At 41.0% G+C, this 19163-nt stretch overlaps 1 protein-coding gene across 2 annotated transcripts in view; it reads right to left on the bottom strand.

Annotated features, from left to right (window-relative positions):
* Positions 1-18493, bottom strand: part of P4HA1 (prolyl 4-hydroxylase subunit alpha 1) — an 88796-nt gene extending 70303 nt beyond the window's left edge. For both annotated transcript variants that reach the window (XM_050803625.1, XM_050803623.1), the window contains exons 1-3: positions 18178-18493; positions 2904-3011; positions 1837-1933 (exon numbers count right to left, since the gene is read on the bottom strand). In XM_050803625.1, the coding sequence (XP_050659582.1) occupies positions 1837-1933; positions 2904-2979 (173 nt within the window). In that variant the 5' untranslated portion in view covers positions 2980-3011; positions 18178-18493. The remainder of the gene's footprint in view (positions 1-1836; positions 1934-2903; positions 3012-18177) is intronic.
* Between the last annotated feature and the right edge of the window lie 670 nt (positions 18494-19163).

Here is a 19163-nt window from a genome sequence, read left to right as displayed (position 1 = left end):
TGTTTTAATTTTGTTTCTCCCAAATGGTTACAGTAAATGGAACCTCCCTGTCTTAGTAAAAGTTGTGACCGAATCCCTCTAGTAAAAGTCTAAAAATTCATTTCCTCATAGGTTCCAGGGCCAAATAACTGATTATTACAAACTACAAATTAGCCCAACCCAAATTCAGTTACATGTTCATTTAAATCAACTTATACTAAGTCTTTACATCCAGTTTCTAGAAACTGTATCTTAAAACAAAAAAACTGAACACTCAGCTTAAACAAAAGACAGGAATTCTCAGGTCAGGATTAACTATGAACATGAGTCAATTAAATTCATATTTGAGAAAAACTGTATCGGCCGGACGCGGTGGCTCAAGCCTGTAATCCCAGTACTTTGGGAGGCTGAGACGGGCGGATCACGAGGTCAGGAGATCGAGACCATCCTGGCTAACATGGTGAAACCCCATCTCTACTAAAAATACAAAAACTAGCCGGGCGAGGTGGCGGGCGCCTGTAGTCCCAGCTACTCGGGAGGCTGAGGCAGGAGAATGGCGTGAACCCGGGAAGCGGAGCTTGCAGTGAGCTGAGATCCGGCCACTGCACTCCAGCCTGGGCGACAGAGCGAGACTCCGTCTCAAAAAAAAAAAAAAAAAAAGAGAAAAACTGTATCAATTAAATAACACTAACCAGGGCGCCTGTAGTCCCAACTACTCGGGAGGCTGAGGCAGGAGAATGGCGTGAACCTGGGAGGCGGAGCTTGCAGTGAGCTGAGATCCGGCCACTGCACTCCAGCCTGGGCGGCAGAGCGAGACTCCGTCTCAAAAAAAAAAAAAAAAAATAACACTAACCATACTTACCACTATAATCTCTACAGTGGAACCATGGAAGTAAAGGATAAGTAGAATTGGAAAATTGCAGCAGCAGGTGGGTTGACTAAGAGGTTAGAGGAGGATAGAAGATATTAGCAATACTTTAAAAATTATCAGTCAGGCTGGGTACAGTGGCTCACACCTGTAATCCCAGTACTTTGGGAGGCCAAGGCGGGCATATCACCTGAGGTCAGGAGTTCGAGACCAGCCTGGCCAACATGACAAAACCCCGTCTCTACTAAAAATACAAAAATTACCCAGGCGTGGTGGCGCACACCTGTAGTCCCAGCTACTCGGGAGGCTGAGGCAGGAGAATCACTTGAACCTGGAAGGTGGAGGTTGCAGTGAGCCGAGATCATGTCACTGCACTCCAGCCTGGGCAACAGAGCAAGACTCTGTCTCAAAAAAAAAAAAAAAAAAAAAAATTATTAGTTAACTTCCCATATCCATCCTTTTTTTTTTTTTTTTTTTTTTTTTTTTTTTTTTTTTTTTTGAGATAGTCTCTTGCTCTGTAGCCCAGGCTGGAGTGCAGTGGCACAATCCTGGCTCACCGTAGCCTCCACCTCCCGGGTTCAAGTGATTCTCCTGCCTTAGCCTCCCAAGCAGCTGGGATTACAGGCACGTGCTACCACACCCAGCTAGTTTTGTATTTTTAGTAGAGACAGGGTTTCACCACGTTGGCCAGGCTGGTCTCAAACTCCTGGCCTCAAGTGATCCACCCTCCTCGGCCTCCCAAAGTGCTGGATTACAGGCATGAGCCACCGCACCTAGCCAATATCTATCCATATTCTTATCTCAACCCATATTCTTCCATGTGAAAGTTGGCCCAAGTCTAACTTGTTCTCTATACTCCTATTTTAGCCACTTCAACTGGCTTTGTAAGGTTCAAAAATGGGTTTCATTTCTACTTAAAGAATATTTTAGCTCGAGAAAGAAAACATCCAGGTTTAGTCAGAGTCATAATAAGTAAACATTTTGCTTACTTTTTTATTTGTTCTAACTTGTCCTCTTCTGCCTTAATATAATCTTTCAGGGAAGTCACCAGATCTTTCTCAGTATGAATCAAATCAGTCATCTGACCTAGTAGAAGGGGAAGAAGGTTATCAAATACTCATATCCTTAACAGGTATGTTAAGAATAAGAATGATTAAGACTGTTTCATTCTATGAGACAATTTAACTGGCATGAATCAGATATGCTGGAGACGATCTTTTCTTCCTTTTTTACCAGATAAACCAAAATAAAGCCAAAAACTTCTAATCAAGAGTTCCAGTTCTGATTTTCAAGCCACTTAATTTTGCAAGCTTTAGACTGTACTGGCAAATTGTCTTTACATCTACAAATGTATTTTTAAATTGCAAATCAACACTACTTTCCAAAAATTAATGTTTCTTCACCTTTACTTCTTTATTTCTCGAACCCTTTACCTTTGTTTTTGAGACTAATTAGAATTAAATTTTTATTTAATAAATAAAAGCCACACTAAAAAAGCTTCAAATAATCTGTTTATGTATAACAGGATGCAAGAACCCATCATTTTATATACTGGAATCAAGAGTCATAAGTATATACTTATGGGCCAGGCGTGGCGGCTCACGCCTGTTGTAATCCCAGCACTTTGGAGGCCCAGCCAGGAGAATTCCTTGAGACCAGGAGTTGAAGACCGGTCTGGCCAACATGGGAAGACCCTGTCTCTATTCAAAATAATAATGATAAAATATTTTTTAAGTTATAATACAAAAAATACTGGTGTTCACAGTAGATTCTTAAGTGGAAAAAGCAGATTAGATACATATGCAGTATATTACTTGTATATCTGTGCATTAAGAATAAGTATATGCATTAAATTATTTTAACCTGAATATGTATCATTTTTATAATTAAAAAATTAAAGAAAATATCAAATTATTTTAAAAGGACCTTTTAAAGGGGCAGCAAATAAACCTATACTCTGGGAATACACTGTGTGTGTTTTTGCTGATTTTAAAACACTAAAAAATGGAAATTAAAAAATGCAAAACCAAAAAAATCAACAAGTAGTAAGACTTACCAATTGAAGTAAAAAAGCCTGGATGAGCCAAAGACTGGGGAAGCAGAATTCCTATAATTAATATATACCAGATCATCTTGGAAGACTTAATTTTACAGGATCACACACCTACAACAGAAATAGAGAAATGCAGCCATTACTTAAAAAATACAAAAGGAGGGAAGGAAAAGTTCCTTATCTATTATTTCTATGAAAAAGTAAAAGATTCCAAGGTTGCCCATAAAATTGATGTTATTATCAATTGTGTAATAATTTAATAATAGCTACTATCTTGTTTTTCATATAATTAGAGTACTGCCATGACATTTCTTTTTTGTGGTTTTATTCTGTTTCTTTTTTTTCTTTTTTTTTGAGATAGAGTCTCTGTCGCCCAGGCTGGAGTCCAGTCGTACGATCTTGGCTCACTGCAACCTCCGCCTCCCAGGTTCAAGCAATTCTTATGCCTCAGCCTCCCAAGTAGTTGGGACCAAAGGTGTGTGCCACCATACCTCGCTAACTTTTTGTCTTTTTAGCAGAGACAAGGTTTTGCTGTGTTGGCCAGGTTGGTCTTGAACTCCTGGCCTCAAGTGATACACTCGCCTCAGCCTCCCAAAGTGCTAGGATTATAAGCATGAGCCACTGCACCCATATTAGAAAAGAATGTATGTTTGTTATCACCTGATAATTTGTGCTTAAAAATTCATGCTGAGTTTGTTCTCCTTAGTCACTATTACAATTAGAGTAAATGAATAGCAGGTGGCTTTTTTGTATAGCCTGAAAAATAAGTTTTCTCTGTGATTTGGACCTATCCCATGAATTTCCCATAAAAATATACCAACTTATCTATTTAAATATTAAATATTACCAATACATTTTCAAAATGTTAGACTATATTTTAAAGGAAAAAGATGTCAGAGCTGATTAATCCTTAAAATTCCTAATTTGTTTCATCTTTTTCATATATATATATATAGATATATATAAAATATATGTATTTTTTAGACAGTCTCAAACTCCTGACCTCAGGTGATCCGCCCGCCTTGTCCTCCCAAAGTTTTGGGTGGATGGGCTGGTGCGTGAGCCATAGCACCCAGCCCATCTTTTTCCTATAACTTAACTTTTTAGAATAAATTCAATCAAAAGTTGTAGATTTGGGGGCAATAAAATGTTCTAAAATTGACTGGCCAGGCACAGTGGCAGGTGCCTGAAGTCCCAGCTACTTGGGAGACTGAGGCAGGAGGATCACTTGAACCCAGGAGTACAAAGCCAGCTTGGGCAAGATAGTAGGACCCCATCTCTAAAAAACAAATGAATAAATGAAATAAAATTGACTGTGGTGACTGACTGATGGTGGAATGACTCTGTGAAAGTACTAAAAACCATTGAATCATGAATACTAAATGGGTGAATTATAAGGTATATGAATTATATTGCAATGACACTGTTCTCTTGGTTTGGTTTTTTAAGAGACAGGGGTCTTGCTACATTGTCCAAGTTGAACTCAAACTCCTGGGCTCAAATGATCCTCCCACCTCAGCCTCCTGAGTAGCTGGAAATACAGGTCTGCACCACTGTGCATGTCTTTTTTTTTTTTAAAAGTTATAGAGAATCCAAAATGAATAAATAGCCATGTCCATTTAAACAAGTATTTTCTCTCAAAGGACCCAGACTTTAGTTTTGTTTCTCTTATCAACTGTGTTCTATGTAAAAAAAACAAAAACAAAAAAAACTTAGCCTAAGACATCTCTGTGGCCTCTATTCTTTCTTTTTTAAAACCTGGCAGCAAAGCCCATTTGTGTTTTTGCTCTATATCCATGGTAGCACTATCTTTTCTAGTGAGGATTCTTCACGGCAAATGAGGATATAAACTAACCAACAGAAAGGCTTTACCTCACTTTCCCAGATGCCCTGCTAGCACTCTTCTCTTCACCTTCTCCCCTACAAACATGAACTTTGTCTTTCTTATTACTTTACAGGAGAATAAGTTACCATTACAATATAGTTTGCTCCAGTAACAGGCTCCCATTGGTTAAACTGACTTGTCAACCTGTTCCTCTTTGTGCAGGCCCCTCTGACTCGTCTTCCTATGTGACATGAGCTAAACCAAAAGGCTCAAGTTCAAACTGAAAGCTCCCCATTCTACAAGAGCTAAAAAATAACCCCACTGTCCCCCTAACTTGAATCTCAATAAAAACAGATCACCACAAAAATTGGAAGTACTCCTTAGTCTCCTCCCTCGAGTTTGCGGCAAACTTCCAGATATTTCCAGAACCACAAAGTAATGAAATACACTGCTCTTTTGGCTACGTTACAGTGATTTGGGGAAGGCTTCTAGAATGTAGCAGATGTAGACACTTCCTATCCTGGGCTCCTGCCAAAGCACAAGGCTTTTTGAAAAGCCTGAGCTGTCTGAAGAGTCTAGAATTTTCCATTTAAACAGATTTTTATTCTAATTTTCTTCATGGATAAATGCTATTTGCAGAAAATACAAATGTTTTCACTGTACTAACAGAAGGCTAATCACAAATGTTATCTAAACTTTTAACTCTGATAAGAGAGTTTAGATTTGTCAGAAAACAGGTTATTTTGCCATTGTTAAAATATATTGTCACTAAAGTTTTTTGTCATCTCTCATTGTCCTTAAATCTCACAAGGAATTAAAAACCATTAGCCTACAGAAATAACTAAAAATAACCAGCTTAAGATAGTATTTTTCTTCACATAGCATGAAAATATTTTAAGAATGACAGAGCCTATGTAAAAATTCAAAACAATCATAGAAAGAATAAGTATCTTTACCGTACATCATGTTTCAAAATAAATTCTAGATGGATTACATAGTTATAATCAACAAAACAAAGTAAAACAAACAGCAACAACCGAATAGTTATCAGATCTCTAAAAGCAGAGAATTTCTAAACTTAAAAATAAGAAAATGCCCGGGCACAGTGGTTCACACCTGTAATCCCTGTACTTTGGGAGGCCAAAGCAAGAGGATCGCTTGAGCTCAGGAGTTTGAGACCAGACTGGGCAACATAGCAAGACCTCATCTCTACAAAAAAAAAAAAAAATCAAAAAATTAGCTGGGCATGGTGGCATACACCTGTGGTCCCAGCTACTTGGGAGGCTGACGCAGGAGGATCACTTGAGACCAGGAGGTTGAGGCTGCAGTGAGCCATGATCTTGTCACTGCTCTCCAGCCTGGACAACAAAATGAGACCTCATCTCAGGAAAAAAAAAAAAAAGAGAGAGAAAGAAAACAACCTATCAAAAGCCAGATGGAATTTGAATACACAAAATAAGCTTATGTGTGGAAAAAAAAAAAAAAAAACACTTTAAAACTCAAACTAGAAAATCATTTAAAGAAAATAGAGCACTTTTAAGGAGCTCATACAAATCAATAAGAAAACCACTAAGATGTTAATAGACAAGTGGATAAAGAACTTGGAACTCACAAAAAGGAAAAGTTGTTAGCTCAACAAAAAATGCTCAAACTTATTAGTAATTAATGACATAAAATAAGACACCATTTTTGCCCATCAAGTGAACAATTAACAAGCAAAATTATTTAATGTTGTTATATGCCAAGAAACTTAAAATGAACACATCCTTTAACTTGTAGAGTTAAATGAAAAAACAAGATTTAAAAATTATCATACAACCCTGGTGGAATCTATACTGACTAAGATTATGTTTTCATTACCACAACACAAAGTTATAAATTAACACTGGTCAAAACAAAGAAAAAATTAACATCATAATATGGTCATAACTATGCAAGAACATATGCAGAGGAAATTCACCAAAGTGTAATTGTCTCTGGTTAGCAAAACAGTAGATAATTTTCTTTTTTTTTTTTTTTTTGAGACAAGAGTCTCATTCTGTTGCCCAGGCTGGAGTGTAGTAACGCAGTCTATTCACTCTGGCTCACTGCCACCTCTGTGTCCCGGGTTAAAGCGATTCTCCTGCTTCAGCCTCCCAAGTAGCTGGGATTATAGGCATCTGCCAACACGCCCGGCTAATTTTTGTATTTTTAGTACAGACGGGGTTTTGCCATGTTGGCCAGGCTGGTCTCGAACTCCTGACCTCACGTGATCTGCCCACCTCAGCCTCCCAAAGTGCTGGGATTACAGGCGTGAGCCACCGCGCCCAGCTGATAATTTTCTTTTATATCTCTGTATTTTCCAGACCTCCTGTGATACATTTTTATAGTAACAAAAAAATTAACTTCGTACAAAATAATAAACCTAAAGCATTAACTCTTATATTAAGATACCCTAAACCTTTTAAGAAGTAGTTAATTACTCTCTAACAAAAGAGTAACTAACAAATAATATAAGGTTTTGAGCATATTCCATTTTCTAGTTCTATAAGCCTCTACATTTCACTTTCTTTTTCAAAGATACTTAAGCCTAAACTGGGTGCAGTGGCTCATGCCTGTAATCCCAACATATTGGGAGGCTAAGGCGGGAGGATCACTGGAGGCCAGGAGTTTGAAACCAGCCTGGGCAACACAAGGAAACCCCAATTCTATTAAAAAAATTTTTTTTAAATAGCCAGGTGTGGTGGTAGTCCCAGCTACTCGGTAGGTTGAGGCTGGAGGATCACTTGAGCCTGGGAGGTAGAGGCTGCAGTGGGCCATGAATGGGCTACTGCACTCTAGCCTGGGTGACAGAGACTCTGTACCCATAAAAATAACAGTAAGGACAGGTGTGGTGGCTCACGCCTGTAATCCCAGCACTTTGGGAGGCCAAGGTGGATGGATCACCTGAGATGAGGAGTTCAAGGACTAGCCTGGCCAACATGGTCCCCGTCTCTACCAAAAATACAAAAATTAGCTGGGCATGGTGGCAGGCGCCCGTAATCCCAGCTACTCAGGAGGCTGAGGCAGGAGAATCACTTGAACCCAGGAGGCAGAGGTTGCAGTGAGCCGAGATCGCGCCACTGTACTCCAGCCTGGGTGACAGAGCAAGACTCCGTCTCAAAAAAAAAAAAAAAAAAAAAAAGTATTGTTTGTACAATATGCATTTTAGATTTCTTAAACTTAAATATAAATTATTAAGTGAAGTAAGGCAAACAATTCCAAATTCAGCAGTTTTCATGAAACTTCATTCAAGACTAATTGTGTTGTTTCGGGAACAGGGTCTGGCTCTGTTGCCCAGTCTGGAGTGCAGTGGAGCAATCACAGTTCACTGCAGCCTTGACCTCCAGGGCTCAAGCGATCCTTCCACCTCAGCTTCCTGAGTGGCTTGGACTACAGGCTTGTGCCACCATGACCGGTCAATTTTTTAAATTTTCTTTTATTTCTTGTAGAGTTGGGATCTCCTTATGTTGCCCAGGCTGGTCTCCAACTCCTGGACTCAAGCAGTCTTCCCACCTGAGCCTCCCAATGTGCTGGGATTACAGGTATAAGCCACCGTGCCCAACCCAAGAATGAATTTTATACAGCAGTTATACTACTTGAAAAATGATTATTTGAGGGAAAAAACTGGCATTCTCTTTAGAAAATGACCGTTATATACAAAGAATAACCAATCACAGGAAAAAATTTTAAAAAGTTCATTTGCAACAGCAACACTTAATTACCTGGGAAAAAACATGAAAACTTTAAATTTGCCCTAAAATTAACACATTAAGACCATTTTGAAGTTTAAGACAATAAACTGGCCAGGCTTGGTGGTTCATGCCACCGAGGTGTATGTAATCCCAGCACTTTGGGAGGCCAAGATGGAAGGATCACTTGAGTTCAAGAGTTCAAAACCAGCCTTGGCAACATGGTGAAACTCAATCTTTACAAAAAAATACAAATATCAGCCAGGCATGGTGGCATGCTCCTGCAGTCCCAGCAACTCAGGAGGCTGAGGTGGAAGGATTGCTTGAGCCCAGGAGGCAGAGGGTACTATAAGCCATGATTGTGCCACTGCACTCCAGTCTGGGCGACAGAGTGAGTCCATCTCATTAAAAAAAAGAAATTATCTTCATAACTTTGGATTAGGCAATTAATCATAACGCTTAGGCAACAGTTTCTTAGATATGACACCTAAAGCACAAGAAGCCAAAGAAATAAACAAATTGAACTTTGCCAAAATCTAAAACTGCTGTGCTTCAAGAAAGTGAAGACAACATAAAAAAGTATTTGCAAATCACATTTCCGATAGTATCAGGTTTAGTATCCAAATATATAAAGAACTCAGAACTCAATAATTTTTTTTTTTTGAGACAGAGTTTTGCTCTTGTTGCCCAGGCTGGAGTGCAATGGCACAATCTCAGCTCACTGCAACTTCCACCTCCTGGGTTCAAGCAATTCTCCTGCCTCAGCCTCCCGAGTAGCTGGGACTACAGGCACAAGCCACCATGCCTGGCTAATTTTGTATTTTTAGTAGAGACGGGGTTTCTCCATGTTGGTCGGGCTGGTCTTGAACTCCCGACCTCAGGTGATCTGCCTGCCTTGGCCTCCCAAAGTGCTGGGATTACAGTTGTGAGCCACCGCACCCGGCCAGTAATTTTTTTTAATGGGCAAAAGATTTGAATAGACATTTCTCCAAAGAGGCAAGTACATGAGAAGATGTTCAACATCATTCATCACTATGAAAATGCAAATCAATTCCACAATGAGATACCACTTCACTGCCACTTTGATAGCTACAGTAAAAAATGACTAGTGGGTACAGTGGCATACATCTATAGTTCCATCTACTTGGGAGACTGAGGCAGGAGGATCACTGGAGTCTAGGAGTTTGAGCATATAAGTGCACTATGATTGCACCTGAGAATGGCCACTGTACTCCAACCTGGGCAACACAGTGAGACTTCATCTCTTTAAAACAAAAAGTGACACACAATTACAAGTATTGACAAGGACAGGGAGAAACTGGAACTCTGATACATTGCTGGTAGAAATGTAAAATGAGGCAGTTGGTCTGGAAAACAGTTTAGTTCCTCAAAAAAGCTAAACAGAGTAACCATATGGCCCAGCTATTTCACTCATAGGTCTATACCCAAAAGAAATGAGAACACATGTCCACACAAAAACTTGTGCATGAATGTTCATGGCAGCAGCATTATTCATAATAGCCAAAAGGGTGGAAATAACCTAAATATCCATTAGTGGGTAAACAAAGTGTGGTTCTATCCATACAATGGAATATTATTTGGCTATAAACGGAAATGAAGTACTGATATATGTTATAACACAAATGAAACTTGAAAACATTAAGTAAAATAATCTCTAGAGACAAAAAGTAGATTAGTGGTTGCCCAGGGCTAGGCAAGGGACAATCGGAGTGACTGTTACTGGGTCTGGGGTTTCTTTTTGGAGTGAAATAAATGTTTTAAAATTGATTGTTGTGGTAACACAACTGTGAATATATTAAAAGTCACTGAAATGCATACTTCAAAGGGAAAATTGTATGGTACAAGAATTATTACTCAATAAAGCTGTTTTTAAAAAATTAAAAAGAAAACAGGCTAGGAGCGGTGGCTCATGCCTGTAATCCTGGCACTCTGGGAGGCCGAGGCAGGCAGATCACTTGAGGTCAGGAGTTCAAGACCAACCTGGCCAACATGGTGAAACCCCATCTCTACTAAAAATACAAAAATTAGCCAGGCGTGGTGGCATGTGCCTGTAAATCCCAGCTAACTGGGAGGCTGAGGCAGGAGAACTGCTTGAACCCAGAAGGCGGAGGTTGCAGTGAGCCGATATTGTGTCACTGCACTCCAGCCTGGGCAAGAGAGTGAGACTCCATCTCAAAAAAAAAAAGGAAGTCAACCTAAGTTCTCATTTCACTTGGGTAAATACCTAGGAGTGGGAATGTTGGGTCATATTACAAGTGTATATTTACCTTCATAAAAAACTGCCAAACATTTCTCCACAGTAGCTATACTATTTGCCCTCCCAACAGCAAAGGAAGAAAGTTTCCATTGCTCCACATTCTTACCAGCATTTTGTATTGCCGTTTTTTCCTTACTTTCTCTTAATATCTTAATTTTCACAATAGGCATATAGTGGTATCTCATTATGGGTTTAATTTGCAATTCCACATTACTAATGATGTTTAATGCCTTTTTTTTGATTTTTGAGACAGAGTCTCACTCTGTCACCCAAGCTGGAATGCAGTGGCACAACCTTGTCTCACTGCAACCTCCGCCTCCTGGGTTCAAGTGATTCTCATGTCTCAGTCTCCCAGGTAGCTGGGATTACAGGCACGTGCCACCACATCTAATTTAATCTTGTACTTTAGTAGAGACAGGGTTTCGCTATGTTGGCCGGGCTGGTCTTGAACTCCTAACCTCGGGTGATCCGCCCACCTCAGCCTCCCAAAGTTCTGGGATTACAGGCATGAGCCACCATGTCCGGCCTATGTTTAACACCTTTTGGGGTGTTTATCTGCTGTTCATACACCTTCCTGCATAGTGTCAACTCAAATCTTTTGCTCTTTTAAATTAAGTTGTTTACTTACTGAATTTTTTTTAATAGAGATGGGGTCTCACTGTGTTGCCCAGGCTGGTCTCAAACTCCTGGACTTTCAAGCAATTCTCCAGTCTTGGCCTCCCAAAGTTCTGAGATTACAGAAGTGAGCCACCATGCCCAGCTTTGAGTTCCTTATACAGTCTATTTTTGGTCCAATATGTGATGGGGAATATTTTCTCCTAGTCTGTGAAGTCTTTTTATTCTCTCAACAGAGTGTTTGGAAGAACAGAAGTTCTTAATTTTGATGAAGTCTAATTTATCAGTTTGCTCATTTATGAATCATGTTCTCGGTATCATGTTCAAGAAATCTCCACCTGGCCAGGCGCGGTGGCTCAAGCCTGTAATCCCAGCACTTTGGGAGGCCGAGACGGGCGGATCACGAGGTCAGGAGATCGAGACCATCCTGGCTAACACGGTGAAACCCCGTCTCTACTAAAAAATACAAAAATCTAGCCGGGCGAGGTGGCGGGCGCCTGTAGTCCCAGCTGCTCGGGAGGCTGAGGCAGGAGAATGGCGTAAACCCGGGAGGCGGAGCTTGCAGTGAGCTGAGATCCGGCCACTGCACTCCAGCCTGGGCAACAGAGCAAGACTCCGTCTCAAAAAAAAAAAAAAAAAAAAAAGAAAAGAAATCTCCGCCTGACCCATGGTCAAAAAGTTTTGTCCGGCCGGGCACGGTGGCTCATGCCTGTAATCCCAGCACTTTGGGAGGCCAAGGCGGGCGGATCACGAGGTCAGGAGATCGAGACCATCCTGGCTAACACAGTGAAACCCCGTCTCTACTAAAAATACAAAAAATTAGCCGGGCGTGGTGGCGGATGCCTGTAGTCCCAGCTACTCGGGAGGCTGAGGCAGGAGAATGGTGTGAGCCTGGGAGGCAGAGTTTGCAGTAAGCCAAGATCCTGCCACTGCACTCCAGCCTGGACGACAGAGCAAGACTCTGTCTCAAAAATATATATATATTTTTTTTTTCCTATGTTTTCTTTCAAATATTTTATAGCCGTACATTTTACTTCACAATCTATGAACCTTTTAAAATAGAAATGGGTCTCACTCTATTGCCAAGGCTAGTCTCAAACTCCTGTGCTCAAGCAATCCTCCTGCCTCAACCTCCCAAAATGCTGGGATTACAAATGTGAGCGACCAGACCCAGCCTATGAACCATTTTGAACTAATTTTTGCATAGAGTGTGAAGTACAGATTGAGGCTCTAATAAAGAAAAAGATTTCATTTTGATGTTTGAGTGCGGATTGCTTTTAAGTCCCACACCTCTCTCCCTTTTGTCCCACATCTGGGTAAGTCTGTAAGAAAGCCCAGGTATTCCCTCCCTTGGTATTGGTGTGAAGTTGAAACCATGTAAATACCACACATAGGAACCATCAAACAATTTCCACCTTTTGGTCACAATGAAAACCAAAGCCACCCACCCTGTTTCACTTTTGCTTCATTCTGGACTAAACCTAAGTCCCTGACCTTGAGGAATCCTTTTGCTGTTTACTGTGTAAGTAAACTTTATTTCATATCCATTGGTGGATTCATGTCATTTGTCCCCATATTCATATAAATTCCTGGGCAAGGGACTGCCCAGTGTCCAACAGTGGATACTTGGTGTCCAAATAAAACAAAGATTCTTTTTTTTCTTTGCCTATGAATATTCAACTGTTCCATACTATCCTCTATTGAATTGCCCTTACACTGTTTCAAAATGAACTGACAATTTTTGTGTGACTCAATTCTCTATTTTGTTCAATTGATCCGTATGTCTATCTTTTCTCCAATGATAGTTCTCGGCTATTCATTCTTGGGTTTTACTGAAGTTCCAAAAATCAAAGAACTTTGATTCCTGTAATGGAAATATCTGGAGAAACTTGTGTTTAACTGACTCTGCAGAGATGAAGGCTAAATTCTCATATGTACCTATAGCATTACTCAAATACTATTCTTAGTACAAAAAAGTTAAATATATTCTTATCTCTGAATATGAGCTATTCAGACCAAGGCCACTCAGGTCAAAGTAAAATACTCAAAAGCTAGCTTTAGCAGTCCTTTCCTCCTAACAAATGGATTATTGCTCTGAGGCCCAGGTATACTCAGCTTCATCCCTCCCAAAGCTATTCTGCCAAAATTCCACTTTTATTTACCTCAGTCTACCCCTTCTCTTTCTAGCCTTCAATTCTCTCTCTATTCTAATGCCAGATCCAAATTTCTCAAGTTAAGGTAAAGACAGACAAAATAAGACCATATATACTACAATAGGGATAAATGAATTAGTGGTTGTAGAGGATGTGAATCTAGATATGCATTGCCATTCAGTGCTACAGATTTAATATCTAGTAAAATGTTAGCCACATGATGATACATCATGTACTTTTTATGACCTACTTCTCCTATGAAACAGTTCTCATCATTCTTGATTCTCCTACAGTCTACTGGGCATATTGTAAATGCTTTTTTTTTTTTTTTTAAAGAGACAGGGTCTTGCGCCATTACCAGGCTAGAGTGCAATGGTGCTATCATAGCTCACTGCAGCTTCCAACTCTTGGGCTCATGCGATCCTCCCACCTCAGTCTCCCAAGTAGTTACACTACAGATGTCTGCAACCTCATGCCCCATTAATTTAAAAAAATTATTTTTGTAGAGAGATGGGGTCTCACTATGCTGACCAGGCTGGTCTTGAACTCCTGGCCTCAAGTGATCCTCCTGCCTCAGCCTTCCAAAGTGCTGGGATTACAGGCATTAGCCACCATGCCTGAGCAACATAGTAAGACCCTGTCTCTAAAAAAAAATTTAAATATAAATTTAAAAATTAAAAAATTGGTTCAAGTTTACTGTAGTTATACAGGTTGATAAAATAAACCACTAAATTACAGTCCTCTCTTTGCACTACTTATAATGGAGAAACAGCTCAAGTGTCCAACAAGAGAGTAAGGATGACCAGGCATGGTGGCTCACGCCTATAATCCCAACACTTTGTGGGGCAGATGGGAGAATCACTTGAGGCCAGGAGTTCAAGACTAGCCTGGTCAACAGAGCAAGATCCCATCTCTACAAAAAATTAAAAAATTAGCTAGGCATGGTGGTGTGCACCTGTACCCCGAGCTACACCCGGAGGCTGAGGCAGAAGAAGGATTGCTTGAGCCCAGGAGTTCAAGGCTGCAGTGAGCTATGATCACGCCACTGCACTCCATCCTGGGAAACAGAGCAAGATCCTCTCTCTTTAAAAAAAAAAAAAAAAAAAAAAAGAAAGGTTGAGTGTGCTAATTCCACATAATATTACTATTTAAGAAAGAAATGAATAAACAAAATATGGACACATTTTTATGAAACACTAAACATGAGGAAGAGGAAGTCCCAATATAGTCCCCATTCACTAATGACAACTAGGTAAGAAGTCTGAATCTCTATAATGTATTTTTAGCAAATATCAAACCAAATATACTAACAGTCATACTGATCATCCAAAGGAAGACAAGGAAAAAGAATGTTTTTCATCACACAGAGTTTAAAAACTGCTGAAGTAACCTAAATGAGAGTCCTTTTGAATTGCCGAAGCTTTTGTTTAGGTACAATACTTATTCAGCTAGAGAAAAACTAATGACAGGGCAGCTTCATAAATACAAATAAATTTTGTTGAATAGAAACACAAAGCTTTGGCCGGGCACGGTGGCGTGATCACACCTGTAATCCCAGCACTTTGGGAGGCCGAGGCTGGCGGATCACAAGGTCAAGAGATTGATACCATCCTGGCTAACACGGTGAAACCCCATCTCTACTAAAAATACAAAAAATTAGCTGGGCGTGGTGGCAGGCAACTCTAGTCCCAGCTACTCGGGAGGCTTAGGAGAATGGCGTGAACCCAGGAGGCAGAGCTTGCAGTGGGCCGAGATTGCGCCACTGCACTCCAGCCTGGGTGACAGAGCGAGACTCCATCTCAAAAAAAAAAAAAAAAAAAAAAAAAAAAATATATATATATATATATATATATGCACACACACATATACTCATTTTATTTGGATTTTTTATATATATTCATATATTTATACACACACAACACATTATGGTTTAATTACAAGATTCAAGATCTCACTGCAAGAAAAGCAATAAAGCTTAATGCCAAGAGCCTGTGCAATTTATTTTTGTTTACTTCCAAGCCTGTTCCACTTTCAGAATGGAAAACCAAAGATAAGTTACCATATATAGGAGGGAGCATACAATGTGATGATATACTTTCACAGACTACACAATTTAGCAGTTTAACAATTCTAACAACCTATTAACTTTTGCTAAAACCCTTTTGGCAAAAATGTATTAGGGTCACCCACATATACAAGTCCAGTCAGACTTACCCGCCCAAATCAATTTTCAGAAATATTCAATACTGCCTCAAGACACCTAGATACCCTTAAAGAGTAGCTTCACATCTCTTACTTTTTAGGGGTTCTTGTAAGAGAGTTCATGGATGGACTTGAGTGGGGGAGCAGGAAGTGACATATAACATTCCATGAAGGGTGTATTTGCATTATCTGACCTAGGACCACAGATTCCATCAGATTCTAAAAGGATTTCATGACCTTAAAATAGTTTGAGAACCACTATTATGTATCTCACAGGTCAATCAAAGAGCAATAATTATATCCTAGTTGATAACTGGTTACTAAGTAAAATAAAGCATTCCTTCCACAGAAAGGCAGGCTCACAAGCTTTATGGCTGTCCCAGCTCTTGCTGCATCCCTGGAATAAATGCCGTCTGAACTTAATTGCCCTACTGAAAAATACTGCTTTTCAGTATACAACTTCCTCTGCAGTAATAGAAAAAGTTAACGACTGCTTGCCGAAAAGCCAAGATTCATCCCCAACAACCCAGACCACACAGGCAATATAAAACTTTTTTTTAAAATTGTCTTTTGCACTAATTTTTTTTGGCATAATTAAAAGTTGTACACATTTTTCATCTGTTTTACCATCTAAGTTACCAAAACACAAAATGGTCAATGTAATTATCCTTCTACCAAAGTCCTGGTTTTCAGTACTTCAAAATGAAACTCATTTCAAAATGTCAATAAAAACAGCACTACCCATTTAAAAGAGAAATGATCCTTTTCCTAGTTAGTCTATGTAAATCTAAGAGGCATTTGCCATCAGCTATCAAAAACAATGGCAGGACTTAAGGCACAACGTCTCAAAACCAAAACTGACTATGACTTTTATTAAAGGTAAGTGATAAAATCTCTGTTTCCCACATAAAGAAAAAGGCAAAATTTGAAGTTCACGTTTCAGATTCTTAAATTACGCTCACAAGATTAAAAAAAAAATCACGGGGTGTGTATTCACATTTCAAATCAAAACAAAATATAGTTGAGGTTGTTCACGTTCAGCTTCTTGAATACATCCTCTTAGGATACCCATTTTCTCCATAGAAACTTGATTTTAAAAATCCCTTTAAATGTTTAAATTAACTTCCAATGTTCCTGCTTTGCAGACTGAATTTTTCATCTGATTATTTTAGGAAAAGACAAGCCTCATTCATAAGCTATGTCTAAACCTAAAAGGGGAAATACGTTTCTAACCAGAACTTTAAAAAAAGGAGAGTAAAAAATTGATGAAAGAACACTGCTGCCACGTCTTTGCCCCTCCCCCACTTCACGTAGTGGCTATTTCATCCCCTCCGAGTGCATTCCAAGGGAAAGTCCAAGAACCACCGCTCTCGGAGAAACCAGAAACAGTTAAGTGGAAATTGGCAAGTCTCTTTGGCCTTTTAGATCAATTCCTACAAGAGGATCTAGCTGCTGCTTTAACCCTTTTTTTTAAAGAAAACAGTGCAAAATTCCAAGAGTCTTCACTCAATCCGGAACGCATAAGATGTTAGCATCTAAACATTGAATTTGTATTCAACAGATTAGATTATTTAGGAGAAAGAGACTCATAGTTATCATACCATCCTTCCTCCCCATTGAAACATACATCCGGGGGCCAGCCATGTAATCCAACTCAAAATCCTCACACAACCCTGTAATTTGTTGGACTGATGTGGACTTTTAAAAGCTGCAAATTCTCGGGAGACAGAGCCAGAGAGACACAGAGACAGAGACTGAGAGAAGACCTCTTATCTCTTTTTTTAAAAAGTTGTGGGGAAGAAGAGGGAAGGAAGCTTCCCTGACGACGAGGTGACCCAAGAGCCTACTTCCTCGGTGCTAGGAGCACAAAACTCGGCGCCCCGGGCTACGTCTGGCTGCTAATACTGCACCGCTGCGCGCAACAGATGAGTTCAGCCGGAACTTTCTGGGGAGGTCCCCCCAGCTCCTGGCGACTTTCGATAGGGCAAAAACGCCTGGCGCGTTTCGGATTCAGCTCCAAGCCTTAAAATCCGCTCTCCACCGCCACTTGCGAACCATCTGCGGCTGTGGCGGTCAAAAACCCACGCCCCGCGCTCGCATTCCCCTTAGCCTCGTTAGGGAGGACCAGGTGCAGGGAAACTTGGAAAAAAAAAAAATCAACAGGGTGATTCCTCCCCGGGAAGGAAAATTCAAGAAAGTCCTGGTCCCTGGGGCGGGGACTGAGGCTGCAGCAGCCCAAGCGGTCCGAGGCGCACTGAGGACGGAGGTGGAAAGGGGGGCACGAAGGAGCAAGGTCGCCGGGAGTCGCGTGGCGCAGGGAGAGGGGCCGAGTCTCCCGAGGGGAAGGTACCGAGGCTGCTGTGGTAACCTGAGGAACCCCCGGCCCAGAAGTCCCACCACAGCTGGGAGGAATGGATCGCCGCAGCTGTCCAAAAAGGTCCACGGCTGCCCAGTGGCCTCAGCCTCAGTCTCCCGGGTCGAGGGAGCGTCTCACCTGGAAAGTGGGACAGGAGGGCGGCGCGCTCTTCAGTCCCCTGTTGCCTCCACTCGGAGCGGCTACTTCCTGCCCTCAGCCCGCTGGCGGCGCAACTGGGCAGCAGAGGGAGCCCGTTAGCCCTTTTATAACCTCTAGGCCGCGACGGCAGCGCCAGGGAGGAGGCGACTGCAGCCCTCGCTACGTGAGCTCGATCACACCGGCGCTCCGGCGACTGCGCAGGCGCCAAGCTCGGGCCTCCCTGCTGCCCCCACCCGTGGCCGGCCCGTGGAGTCTGAGGCTGAGAGGAGTGGGTGGGACCGGCCGCGGTGGTGTGGGTAAGCGGGCCTGGGATGTAACGCGCCTGCGCAGGGTTCTCGCCCCGCCAGCGTTACCGTAGTTACCACGGGGTTTCCCCGCTCCTGTTCAGTTTGCCTCTTTGATTTCAGGGTCCGCGTCAGGCCTAAGCGACGAGGCCACCAGCCATAAAGTATCTTAAAATTGAGAAGAGGAACGTGGGAGTGTAGAAACTAAAGAAGAATTTTTATAGGGTGGAAAATAATAGAGATTCTGTCTTGGTAGCTCAGCTGTCTTGTCCCTAAAGGCTTTTTGCTTTGCTAAACTCCCTCTCACATCTCAGCACTCATTTTATACTAACCTTGCTCTATCTACTACCTTTATACCTTATCAGTAGATAATAGACTGAGAGCTCCAGGGTCAGGTTATCTGAATTCAAATCCTGCCTCAGTCCTGTGTGTAACACTAGGCGTTAACAACGTCTCCGTATCCGTTTACTCATCTGTAAAATAGGAATGACGATACTATCCATCTCGTAAGCTTCTTGTGAGAATAAAATGAGGTATGTGCCTCACACACAGAAATGACTTGGTAAATATTAGATTCTCCAGTAACATTAATTTATATAAGGCACCCAATGTTGCGTTTGATCTTAGTCTAACATTTGCCTTAGTTATAAAGTAACCCCAAACCAAGGGTTTCTTTATATC

Source organism: Macaca thibetana, chromosome 9, assembly GCF_024542745.1.
Source record: "Macaca thibetana thibetana isolate TM-01 chromosome 9, ASM2454274v1, whole genome shotgun sequence".
NCBI classification, from domain to species: Eukaryota; Metazoa; Chordata; class Mammalia; order Primates; family Cercopithecidae; genus Macaca; species Macaca thibetana.
Note: the sequence above shows the minus strand (reverse complement) of the source record. Positions and strands in the feature narration are given on the sequence as shown.